Source organism: Lasioglossum baleicum, unplaced genomic scaffold (assembly GCF_051020765.1).
Source record: "Lasioglossum baleicum unplaced genomic scaffold, iyLasBale1 scaffold1937, whole genome shotgun sequence".
Taxonomy (NCBI): Eukaryota; Metazoa; Arthropoda; class Insecta; order Hymenoptera; family Halictidae; genus Lasioglossum; species Lasioglossum baleicum.
In genome coordinates this window covers 2,498-16,107 of record NW_027470996.1, presented here as the reverse complement: position 1 = coordinate 16,107, position 13,610 = coordinate 2,498, and the positions used below count along the sequence as shown (strand labels likewise).

At 44.1% G+C, this 13,610-nt stretch overlaps 1 protein-coding gene across 1 annotated transcript; it reads left to right on the top strand.

Annotated features, from left to right (window-relative positions):
• Positions 1–2,985: 2,985 nt before the first annotated feature.
• On the top strand, positions 2,986–11,671 carry LOC143221124 (monocarboxylate transporter 12-like). Its single transcript, XM_076446647.1, has 10 exons — positions 2,986–3,017; positions 3,075–3,263; positions 3,940–4,115; positions 8,734–8,919; positions 9,258–9,405; positions 9,606–9,882; positions 10,205–10,448; positions 10,646–10,783; positions 10,875–11,162; positions 11,289–11,671. The coding sequence occupies exons 1-10, from the start codon at positions 2,986–2,988 to the stop codon at positions 11,669–11,671; spliced, it is 2,061 nt and encodes a 686-aa protein (XP_076302762.1).
• Positions 11,672–13,610: the final 1,939 nt, after the last annotated feature.

Genomic DNA, 13,610 nt, shown 5'->3' with positions numbered 1-13,610 from the left:
TTCCAGAAGTAACCGCTGGATCGGTATAATCGATCGTTGAAAATAATACAACTACGAATAGCTATAATTCAGCGCGATTCGTTCCACGATTTCATGCATTACGGTGTTCGTGATTAAATTTTATCGTTTCATTCTTCTTTTAGCCGATAACCTTCTGTCGTTTAATTTCGGAATTTTTATCAGCGTACGCGTGACTAAACCAAGTAATAGCTGATACATCATTCGAGACAGAAACACGAATAAAAAAATCACTCAGTGATAAGTAGTAAAATTGAATAACAAATAATAAATTTCACATAAATCAACGATAAATAAGAATGTCTACTACTTCGGGCAGATAACTACTAAAAATAAAAAGTGTAAATTAATAAAGAGTATTAATAAAGACGATTAAAAGAAATTGGCTGATTTCAATGACATTTAATCTCCAAATTACTTCGAGCGGAACCCAGCAAAAAGCGAAACAATTGGGAAGATGTACCAAGCGATCGTTTTCGCCTAAAAACTTCTAATCGTCTATTCAGACCATTGCGTACGCAAAACCGATAAGCTTCGAGCAGGTATTCGAAATGGAACTCGATTTATCTCAGCCGACCGCGAATCCGAACGCAAACGGTGTATGGCCATGAAAGCACGTGGCGAGGTTGGAAAACGAGGGGATTGGCCCATTGGTTTCCCCTACGCAAGCTCAGCTTGCGACGGTCCTCTTCTGTGAACCACCTAACCGAATCCAGTTCGCGTTCGACAACGCGCCCCTCGTCTGCCGTGTTGCGTCCTTCCTGTTCAAATTTTCTCCCCAAATCGAGTGATTCCTCTCGCGAAAAGTCAGCCGAGACTCGTCGAAAGCAAAGGAAAAAGTTCGGGGAGACAGGAAGTTCTGAGAACCAAACAGTGCACGTGGATTGAAGTGTGAACGGTGATTCGGAACACTGAGACGTGGTTAAAATACGGTCATGGTGGTTTAACGAAATTTTTCAATTTATTCCTCTATTTGGTCTTTCTTTTATTCCTCGATTTGGTCCTTCTTCCTCGCTCGGTAGAATAAATAGCGAGAATTGTCGAATTTTTGTTGCGCGTCGTTACGGAAAGTTGGAAGAACAATAACGTGGAAGGTGTTTCGTGAAGAAGGTAGTTCTGGGAAATAGTTATGAACAGCTGAAGTATAAAATGCTCGAGAGAAAGAGAGAGAAGGTAGAAAAAGGAAGGATACGCGATTTTGGTACGGAATATCGTTTTGGGTAATTTCATTTCGATCGAGCAACACGTATCGTCGTTGACCCCTTTCCGTTGGGTACTCACCATTTCGCGAAATTTTTCCCGCTGTCCCATCGTGGTATAGCGGACAAATTTTTATCGAACATCGATCGTACCTTTGCTACAAAAATTCCCGATAAGGAAAACCGAGCGAAAAGCCAATGGCCGAAAATGCAACGGCGAGAGAAGGGAAAATGGAATCGAAAAATCCCTAGATTTCAATTAAACCGTTTCCGTGCCACGTTTCCCTCTGATACAGTTTCGCAAGGTTGCGATAAATTTGCGGGAAAAAAGCATTTGCAGTTGAACATGAAACACGAGCGAAGTGGATGGTCGTTCTAGATTACCCGGAATCGTTTCCCATTGTCACGGGTCGTTTGTCGTTTGAAAACGCGTTCGCGTTCCATTCCCGATATATATTCGCTAACTTTTGCTTTCGTTTACTCGACCATTCCGACTCGACTCGATTACTATGGCCCGAGGATACGTCTACACGTTCAGCTCTTTACTTAACGCACCCCCTTCGCTCTTGTTTGCCGAGCTTTTACCCAGCTTCTCGTGACCTCGATACGCACGCCTTTGACTTAAACGAGTGAGTTAGAAGAGTCCTGGTTCTACTTGGTGGTCACATCGATGCTCTGTTTTATTCAGTATCCTCTGTCCCAATTTTTATCCCACTTCGACGAGATGAATCGTCACCGTGGGCCAGAGCATTGCGTCAACGCTTTCCAAATTTTCATTCAAAATTCCGTGTTCAAAGTTAAAGTCTTGCGAGTTAGTCACTCGTCGTCGAGAGTTTTCTTCCTATGATCTGATATATCTATGATCGATCTGTCAGTGTGTCCTGTTATTCCATTTTTTAAAGAATTTTTCTAAGATTCTATAAGATTCTGTTCCTTTTTCGAAAGAGAACAAACGAAACGTGTGACGAGGTACCGTATCGCTTTTGCTACTCTATTTCGTTTAACAAGTAGAAACATAGAGCATTAGTCCGGAATTCAGTTTTGTTTTGAAATGGAACTTGGTTTAGAAGTTACGTCGCGGAAGTTTCCGAGTAAAAGGATTGGAGGGACACCGGGTTCGCCAACTTTATCTGCGTGGCCATCTTCCATCTGCCAGCAGCTATGGAATTTAATCTCCGCCGTGACCGGAATGAACTTTCGAGCATATTTCTAACGGTGGCACAGTCGATATCGAGACTCCGCGGATTTATCGAGAAATCGGAATCCGAAATCTTTGAAAGAACTTTATCGGTGCTACTTGTGGATTCGCCTATTCGCCGAGTTACTCGACCGCGACTCTAGACGCAAGATTTATCGCAACATCGATCTGCACCGGGGGTACAAGTAGTTTTAAAATGACGAGACGTCCCTGGAGAAGGTTCTGGGAATAAACTTATTTATAGGGTAATTTTCGAACAACGAATGTTCGACCTTTGCTTCTTTATCCACTCTCTCATCTCTCCCTCGAGTATTAAGAACGGCAAATTTATTTCGGAAGTTACGTAGTTTTGGAGGAAAACGAGCATAAAGGAAGGGAAACGGAAGGGTGCTGTAAAACGGGCCAATAAAAGATCAAAACATGTCGCGATAGTGTCTGTTTGGAATACAAAGAGAATCTTCAGCTTTCCATATCTGTCGAAAGAATTTGGAAGATTTCATCGACGATACTGTAATTTTTCCGAAGGAAAAAATTTCGAGACAGGTTGATAGGTGATTTAACGAAGATAAAATGACGACGTTAATTGGGAAGACCGGAATAGCGTTCGTAATGAGAAACAAAAGGTAGTAAGAATGGTCAGTGCGTCTTGGTGGAAATAGCGAAGGAATGAAGGCTGGAAAGCGCAACGAGACGGATGTCGTTCTCAGTCCCGCTCTGGAGGACAGCGGAGTAGCGACTTCCGGTGAGATAGGTGAACTTTCCTTCTCAGGAGAGTGCGAGGGAGTCGTTTGTCTGCGCGAGCCAACGAGTCCGAAGGGGATCGAAGAAAATGAAATCCAGGACCCTAGGTCAGACCTTGTGGACACTTTAAATCTCAAATCCTTAATCAATCTCGACTTTCAATTATCCTTCGAGAACTAAATTGTCCGTGGAAACAGAAAATATTTCTCCTAATTCACTAGTACTAGCGTTACTTTACATTTATTATTCACCCTTTACACTCGAGAGGTGACTGTCAGTCACCATAAAATTCTGAAAACCCATATCGATTAATATATCAAATTTAAGACGATATAACAATACGCGAGATATCGAAGTTAAATAATTTTACGTGTTAATTATTACACGATCTTTTATTTTCCACTCAAAAAAATAACGTCAGTTTTGTAGCAGAAAATCTGTAAAATTCTGCTTTTCTGAAGCCAAAAAAAGTAACGCCAGTTTTACAGCAGAAAATCTGTAAGTTTCTACTCTTCTGGAGCCAAAAAAAATCGTCGAGTGCAAAGGGTTAACAACATTACCTTTCCTCCTCTTTAAGATATAAAAGATATAAATTCGTGAGAGAAATTCGAGAAGAAATTTTAGTCACCTTTTGATATCTGCTGTATTTTCAATTTATTTTTATATTTTACACATACTATCAGCGATAATAAGACAATCGCGAAGTTAAATGAGGAGACCAACTCGTATAAGCCGAAACGAGTGTTCAGTGTTCTCATTGTAGCTGGTTTTCACGCGCCGTAGATACATCGCACGATGTACCATAAGACAGCATTACTACCCGGAGAGTGGTTGGGGTTGGGTGGTCGTAGTAACCGGTGTTATGGTGCAAATTCTTGCCACGGGAATTCACGGGGCTGCGGGAGCGTGGTTGCTGTTGGAAGGAGCGAAACGATACCGTCAACCCGTTTCCAACGTAGGTACGATACGCAAGGATCGACGATCCTATTTTCTAATTTCAATATTTGACCCCGCGCTCTTCCACGCGAGATTGCTTAATAAAACGTGTACAAACACTCCCGGCTTATAAAAGCCGCGACGTCGATTTTTATCCTAGCTAACATTTATTTTCATCCTCTCGAGAATCTCCTTCTCGTTACATGACACGCGGACCCGCAATAAAACCGCGTATTAAAATAACAATTTAAAGGCGGGCCTGGCGTACGAAGTTATTCCAGAGCGCGAGATTTACCGCTTTAATAAACCGGGATAAAGTATAATAAAAAGGTAGCGGAAAAAATAGAACGAGGCTAGTAGAGGAGAGATAGGACGAAAATTTTGTAAGTCTCTCATAAGCCGTCGCAGGTGTATAAATATGAGAATCGTCGTATTTCATCGAGCAGGCTTACTAAGAGGCTTGAATATTCCGCGAGGAGCATCCGTCCTAATTCGTCCCACGTTCCTAAATCATCACCGTGGGCATATCGATACCGGCTTCTCGTGTCTAAATCTGCCGGAAGAATACAAATCCAGCCGACGTTCCCTGCGGCCCGCATGCTCCCGGTCGGGACTTTGAAATTTATCGCGGAACGCCAGTGGTGAACGGAGAAACTCGGCAAGTTGAGCCGGAGTTGGCCCTTGAAAACGGGAAGAAAGCTTGGAAGTATATTCATACGTGCATATACCGGGTATCCGAGCTAAATAGGACTCTTTAATCTTTTTCTGCGCGTTGAAACTCCTTCGGACAAAATTGCATAGCTTCAAGAGCTGGATACATAAACACGCGGAACCGCTGTGAGAATTTTTTCTCGTGGTCATTTTTTAAGGAGACTTCGACGTCGTAGACGTTCTTTTCTTCAATTTTACAGAACACGGAAAAAGAGGGAGAGAAGAGCGAAATGTCGGGAAAGATAGCGACGACTGTGAAATCTCGTAAAGGGAAATAAGGCGGATATTTCGACGATCTCGTTCAGCCGGGACACCCAGTGCATGGGTATCGTTTGAATATTTCATACGGCTAAGAGAAAAGGAACGGTGGTCCGTGCGAAACGATACAACTATAACAATTCCAGCAGCGTTTCGCCTATCGGGCCCCGTTGGATTAAGAGCTTCAGCCGAATCGTTATTATTCACGAACAGCTCCGAGAACTGGTACCCGCGACCGACTCGCGTTATTGTCGTCCCCGTGAAACCGAGTTCGCCAGGTCTCGCTTATTTTTTTCTCCTTTCTTTCCCCCCTTTACTTCCTTCCTTTCGAGCCCCCGATGCGCTTCTAGTACGCCACCTCGAGTCGCTAACGAGCTCCACTTTCCCTTCTTCTTCCCCGTTTACGAGCGTCGTTGTTTAGAAACGAAGCACATTTCGACGAGCAGCGGAATTTTTTCCAGCCTTCTTGCTTTCCCACGATGGCCATGCAACGGGGAAAAATACGGTTGCTACTCTTAAACAACAGCGGAATGAACAGCGACGCGAGATAAAATTAGACGAAATGGAAATTAAAAATAAAACGGAGAAATTGGAGAAAAGATTTCGATATTCGAAAATTGTCGAAACGTCGGATACTGATTTTCTGAGGGATGTTAATTTCGGCGAGAGTTAGGGGATTTAACGGGTATTTCGAGGACCGAGTAACCACCGTGTAGAACTATGATTGTTCGTTTTATACCTGACTGGTACTCCGTCGGGATTGCCGAGCTTTGGATAGAGTCGCTATGAAAGCGAGCTTACGATCCACGGGGTCGCTGACCTGTTCTTTCGCCAATTCACTCTCCCTCTCGTTCGTTTCCTGGCTCCAGAGGAAATTCAAGGGTAGAGACCGTAGCTAGACTACTCGTGGGATAGAGGATCCTGATCCTGACCGATGACAAGGGTGGGAAGGAATCGCGGATGGGGAAACGGTACATAATAGAGGTGACGTTGTGTGTATCGAGCTTTCTTCTCGAAATCCGGTATATCGCGAGAAGTGTTCCGAGAGATTATTTTCGCAGTTTCGCTTCGAAATTCTATTTTTTTCGTCACTCGATTAATCATCGCCGATGGGTCGCGATTTATTTTTACGCGATACTTCAGCGGCCTTTTACTCTCGTATTATCTGATTCTTCAAAAGCGCCGGTGAAATTAATTTATTTGATTCACCGCGCGTGATAAAAATTCGGATAACCGATACGTCACGCGATGGATATATGTGTCTGCTTTCGCGCTGTCGAAATTTCAGGGTGAAATTTATGTGTCAGAGCGAAGAGCATTTAATGCGGGACTATCGTGCCCCGAATGTTGTATCGAGATTAATAAGCCTACCTTTTTGTCACCCGTATGACCTCTGTAGCTAAGCCGCGAAAAGAATTGCTTGGACAGGTGTGATCGATAAATTCGTCTCGACCGTTTGCTTCTTGTGGAACAGCTCGGAAAACATCTTCTCCCTTGTGAATTCCATATTTTACGAAACCTTATTCGTCGAAAGAGAGAAAAAACCGCGGTTTCAAGATTCTCTTTAAGAACCTTTCCACAACAGCACTCGAAAAACATCAGAATTCAAGCATCTACAGAAAATCTCTGAGAAACCACGGTCTCGCTTAATTTTCCTCCCAGCATTGTTGCTCGAAACCAAGAAAATCCTCTTTGCGAGTCTGAAAAGGTACTAAAGCACGAGTACCCGAAGAAAGTCCGTCAAAAACCCCAATTTTGTCTCATTCTGCTTTTGAAGGAAAGAAGAAGTCCTCTTTCGAGACCTCGAATTCAAAGTCCTTTCAATCTCGCGAGCTCGAAAAGACCATCGAACTACAAACTAGAGAAAGACTCGAGTTTCACACCTCGACACAGGGTCGTAGCCGTTGAATCGAAGTCTCTGATGGAAACACCGATCACGATGCCGATGAAAACTGCAGCGATGGTCGTCGAAAGCGTCTCCCGAGATTAATAATCTCCTTTTTTGTCCTTCGCATGGCGCATTGTCTCCGGGAACCGACCCCATCTTCTGCGATGGACGGCATTCTCCGGTTGATCGATGAGCCGACTAGACGTCCGCGGCTGCCGATCGGGAACGCTGAAAATTAATTAAACGACCTAGCCGCTAATCGCTTCGGCTATTCTTCGCTGTTGTAATTAAAACGGTCTTAACCTCGATCCTGGAGTGGACTTCTGTTCGGCGAGGTGGATCGCGTTTAACAGATCGGTGGCGGTGAAAGAAAACGCGTAAGCCCGAAGGAAGGACCACCGTGACGATCGATCGTTGAAGAAGGTAACGGACGACGAAAGTTTCGTGGACGAAAGTGGCCGTGTCTCGGGGCGGAATCGATTTATCACGTCGATCTCTGGTCGAATCGGAGGAAAGACGGGATTGGTCGACGGAACCACGGTGACTAGGACGAAATAGCCAGTCGGGGATATCGATCATGCCACGATACGGTTCTAATTGAGGGGAACCCCGGGTACGCGAGGCGTTTATTATGATTGCAAACTACGAAGGTGAAATATGGCCGGCCGAGATTGAACGCCGACGCGGCGGAACTCGAATCCGTAACGGCATATGAAACGCATAAATCGTGTATTGAACGGTGCAAATGAAGCCTCGGAGAATTTGAATATCAATGAACGATGAGGCGTGAAGTGTTTGGTCCTGGAGTTTGGCCAATTGAGTCAATATTATCGTGTTTGCCTTTGAATTTATGCGTATTGGAAGTTATCGGGGGTACACAGGAACACGGCGATGGTTTATCAGCTTGGAGGCGTGGAAAGGAATTTTTTAGATTCATGGAAGTTCCTTCAAATTTGTTAAATAAATTCTGTGGAACCTGTAGGTGATATAGGTGTTACTCGTGGAATTTAATTCTGTTGAGATAATATTTTACAATCTTGTTTGAAATATTAGAGTCTAATTATAACTTCGCGAAGATTTGGGAAGATTAATTTCGAATATTCTTGATTGCGGAGTATGCGATTATATCTGTCGATATCCTAATCACTCCTATCATCAATCAGAGGAAGACGGTTCTTACAAGAACTGCCAATCAGTATGAAAAAGGGATGAGGCTGCAATCGCCATCCATCAGTGCGCAGGGGTGGAAAGTGATTCTTTTCTAACTCGGAAAAGCGATATCCTTGCTAAAGAGATAAAGGAAAAATCGTGCGATAAGGCAATAAAATGATAGAGAATCGTTTTCAAACTTTATGCATTGACAAAAAATTCTAATATACCAAGAACCACCTAGCTAGCTTCTTGGAAGTCGTCGTACCATATAGTAAATTCCAGAAACCAATCTGAGAATCAATTCCAATATAAAACTCGGGAGAAAAGAGTGGAACGAGACAAACCTATCCGGAAAATATTTATATCTCCGAGAAACAATATTTTTAATTTTTAAATATTAAAACATCCGCGTATAAATTCATATGTATTATGAATCTTTCCAAAAACTGTGCTATCTGTCTGAAACTTTGAAAATATGTTTACCGTGCGCGCGTAAAGCTAGTAAAATGTGTACAACCGTATAAATATTTAACGAGCGTGCACCCATTAATATCAACTTCAGCCGGAAAACGTGTGTACCGAGTAATGTTCAGCGATCAAAAAACGATTAAGAAAGTTTCATCTCTTTACAGGGTGGCTGGGAGCAATGTCGACGGGAGTGGCTCTACTAGTTTCGCCCGTAACAATAGCGTTTTGTCGGAGAAAAAGTACAAGACTCACCGCAGTTTTGGGTGGCCTCGTTACAGCACTCGGCTGCCTTTTCACTTCTTTCGCCTCGCAGTTCCACCAGTTGTTCTTCAGCTACGGCGCCGTGGTCGGTGAGTCACTGCAACAATGTAACGGCGATAAATTAAAAATCCTCGATCCTTTGTCTCGAGAAAAAGGAAAAAAGCTGTGACAAGAAGTCGCGCGATTCGGATAATTTCCCTTCTGAACCGATTAAACACCGTTTATATTTCGTCCCGAGCAATTCCGACTCGACTGTTACGAGTTTTCGTGCGGTACATTTACCCTTAACGTTTTTTAATAACATTCTCGAGAAAAAGAGAGAGACGATTTGTGTGAATAATTCTTTAGATGGAAGGCCACTTCGGAATGAAATATTAAAGGAATGGCGTAATGGCAAGTTCATGAACTATATTTAATTACTTTCCAGGTATAGGGGTTGGCATGACGAGGGATTGCAGCACGTTAATGGTGGCGCAATATTTCAAGAGACGTAGAGAACTGGTCGAGATTTTTATCGTGTCCGGAAGTGGCCTTGGTATCGCAGTTATGTCGGCTTTCATAAAGGGAATGATTAGGTAACGTAGTACTAACTTCTTATCTGATTTTATCTCAGCCGTTACGAGGATTTTAATCGTCTCTCGTGTTACGTTATCGATAACAATTATCGAGTCGAATAGATTAAATTTTCCAAGAGTAAAAATCGTGACTGGAAAAATCGATCCTTCTTTTTTTTGTAAAATAACAAGACACGAAGAATTCTACCTTTCGATTTCAGCAAGATCGGCTGGCGTTTAGGCCTGCAGGCAGTGACGGGTGTAGTTTTCCTCACGTTCATCCTGGGCACGTTTTATCGAAGCGCGTCCCTATATCATCCGCAACGTAGAGCCATTCTGCATCTGAAAAATCAAAAGCGTAAAATTAAAGACAAGAACAAGACCGACGACGGGCCGCCGTTCTTCGACTTCAGTACGCTGAAGAGCAAAACCGTAAGAATACTGCTGGTGTCCACTGGGATATCTGCCTTTGGAATCAACACTCCGATATTCTACTTGGTAAAACGCACGATAACACGTCGTCTAATCAATCCGAACCGAAAACCGTTTCCTGCACGTTTCGAAACATTAAGATCCGACGTTAACATATCTCTCGATAAAAGCCCACAGAGAAATGAAAGAAAAATTATTTTTCCACCCAAGTATAGTTCTTTAACTCTTTAAACCTCGTTGCATCATAACTCTGTCAAAGAAACAGAGATGGCCTTACGCACTTTGAGATAAAAATTTATGCAGATGTTTAATACGAAGATATCGCTGAACGAAAAGACAGAGAGGAATGGAAGAAAAATGATTTCTCAAAGTTTTTATTTCGTCACAGGCCCATCAGGCAGAGAAAGAAGGCCTCGGCGACACGGTGATCCTGCTTCAGGCTTATCTCGGGCTGGCCTGGACCCTCGGCTGCGTAGCCTTTGGCCTTTTGGTCGTGCATCGCAGCGTCGAATGCAGGATTGCGCGTCAGTATCTCACGCAAGCGGCGGTATTCGTATGCGGATTGTGCATTCTGGCCCTCACTGCGGTGCAGGGAAATTATCACGGATATGTGCTGTTCGCCTGGATTTACGGTACGGTAACCTCACTCGTAAACTCGCGTGTGTGCGCAGCGATAAAAACCTCTGCCCTTACGAATCTACGTCTAACAGCTTCGCAATTTTACGAATTATCCTTCCTCCTCCTTTCCGATCCCATAATTTATTCACCGGTTACGCGATGTCTTTAGCTGATAGATCGTTTAATTAAGCCGTGACATTGTGGCTTGCAGGCATCTTCTGCGGCGGCTACCATTACAGCCTGAAAATGTACACGTACGAGAGAGTACGGGCGAGAAATTTCGCAAGAACGTGGGGCCTGGTCCAGTGTTCCCAAGCTATACCGATCGCAATCGGAGTTCCGATCTCTGGTAATCACCGAGACGTTTCAATTGCTTTAAACGTATCTCGAAATCTATTAATTCGCGGAATCGTTACTAAGCAGCCCGAGTGTGTTTACAGGGTACATGAACATCGGCTACGGCGGCAAGGCCGGTTACTATTTCAGCTCGACCTGCGTCCTGGTAGGCAGCTTCACGCTGTTCTTTATAGATCTTCACAGAAGAAACTTGTCGAGGCATAAACACACCAGGTCGAACGGGACTAAGCACATCTGCGTTTCGGACAGTTGTCCACAGCGACGGAAGCTGTCGTTCAGTCAGGAACCTGACAACGATGGCACCCACGTGGCTGCTGCCGGGGCTGCAGCCGCTGCTCTGGTCCTTGGTACCGAAATCGCACCCAATCAAGGTATTTTATTTATTTCTCCGATCAATTTCGTCTCGCATAAAACCAAGGAACGAGATGCTAAAGCTTTAAAGTTCGATTAAAATAAATACCAGAGCAAATTAGTGAGAGTTATCAATCGCGTTTCAGGTGAGCTGATCGACGGCCTAGCCCCGGAGAAACCCGAGTTAACCTGCATCTCGGAAGAAGGGATCGCAGACATGGATCTTCCCGACAACATGCTCGAGGACCTCGATTACATCGGCGATTGCATAACCTCGTGCAACAAGGTCGAGAACTACCTGATGCTGTCGGAGTTCGAGAATAATCTGATAGCGGAAATGCCGATCATCACGGATCGGCGAGGTCGAAGATGGTCCCTGGCTCGTTCTAAGGGCGGCCAATCGAATCTGGATCGACCACCGGTCCCTCAACCAGCCAACGAGGAACCCGAACCGAAGCCGAAATGGCACGCGACGAATGTGCCTCCGAATAACAGAATGATCACGGTGATCGACGAGGCCAGCACGTAGCTCGATCGCCAAGATCGTAATCGAGAGAAGGGAAAGATCCGAGGAGTTATTAAACACACGCTCCGAGGATGCTTCCGGACGAGATTCGTTCGAAATGGTTACTCGAGTTGTTTTAAATCACGATCGTTCATTTTCATTTTAAGTTGCGCGGCGAATCGCGATCGTCGAGCTCTGGGGTATTTTGCGAATTTTATACCGATTGGATTTTCGCACGATTCGTTGATCGCAATGGTACAAAACGGATGGATATTGTCGCGCGATTGTTTTGCAGCGCGTATCGAGGGTGGGAGATTAAAAAGAGGGATGAAATCGAGAAAGAGAGTGGGTTTGAGAGGCTGACTCTTCTCGTTATCGCGCTGCCTTCGATCGTCCGTCTCGTTTGTTCCTGTTTGATTTAAGGTACCGTTAGAGATCGTATTAGCTGATAGTTTGCGAACGGTGGCACGTTAATCTGGACAACGTAAAGGACTCCAGTAAGGGTCACTTAATTCGCGGTGCAATTAAGGACAATAACGTCGGCTTTCGACGAGAGGAACCACGGAAACGTTCCGTCCACATGGAGATAACCTCGACTCGCGTCGACGTCCTTTGTTTAAGCTTCGTGCTAGTTCACTGCCACGCGTAGATGCACGAATCGAACGATCTTTCGAATTTCTGCTTTCCCGTGTCTCCGTAATCTATTTTCCTTTTTTTTTTTTCTCAACTCTTTATCCATCGCGAGGATCGTTCGATTCATGTCGATGTAACAAAAGTCGTGACCTAGAGCCTTCTTCGAGGGATACCGCTTACACGTAGGCAACGCTAGCTAAAGATATCGAAACTAGTCCAAACGAAATTCGTATGCAGCGATAGATGGTGTAGCGTAACGATACGAACAATTATGTAGCCGGACACGAGAGTTTATCCTTGTACCGTCGCTCGAGCCACTTTCAGAGAATCCTACCCGCCGTGCAGGTTTCTCTTTCTATGATCGAGCGGACTGCGGTCGGTACAAACGCGAAGAGATAACGACATTATTTATTTATCAAACTATTTATATTAGAATTACACGTACGCATGTCATGTACATATACATACAGTCGCGCGATTATATACGTAATAACAGGCGTGTAGAGACGCGTGTACCATTATAATGTAGATGACCTTTAACTCCTTGTCCTACGGCGCAGTTCCGGTGGTGCGTGCCAAGGTGCGTGCACAACGAAGAATAACACGAGACTGAGACAGGAAATATCTGCGGAAATTGCCCGCGAGCTTGGTCGAACTCGACGATGTTTACATCGGTCCTTAGAAACCACGCCTCTCACCTGTGTCACTCGTGTTTGGCTCGACTTCCTTCCTACGAGCCTCGGACAATATTGTAGTCTAAGGGGTTAAGGTGCTCCGTTATAGTTAACTAAGAACGACTTAAAAGCATCCGAATACCGAAGAGAATATTTGTACAGGGAAATCAGATTGATGTTTTATCATTTTCTTTTCTTCTTCTTTTTTTTTCTATTTGAAAAGGTAACAGTTTCACATACTCGAGAAAAATGAAGTCAAATTATGAATAGCGACGATTCGCGGAATGTCTCGATAACCGGTAACCAGTCGTAATATTATTTTTTAATGAGACGTTGTTTCAGTGACACGGAAACTTGCCTGCGTAACCGGCGTTTAAGTTACGTTTATCGTATTACTGTTATCGCGATGATAACACAAGGCTCTACTAGTCGAACGCGTTGTATATTCAACGCGAGGAACAATAATTTACGAACGATTTGTTAATTACACGCTACAGCAACGGGAACGACACCGAATAAACTGCCTATATTGTAATATTGTAACGCTGTTAATACAAAAAACGTGATTTTATCAAGTAACCACGTTGTTTCATTCGCACACCGCACGCATTTTATCCCCGCAGAGTAGAAGCGAATAGCAATGGGAGATAGAGAAA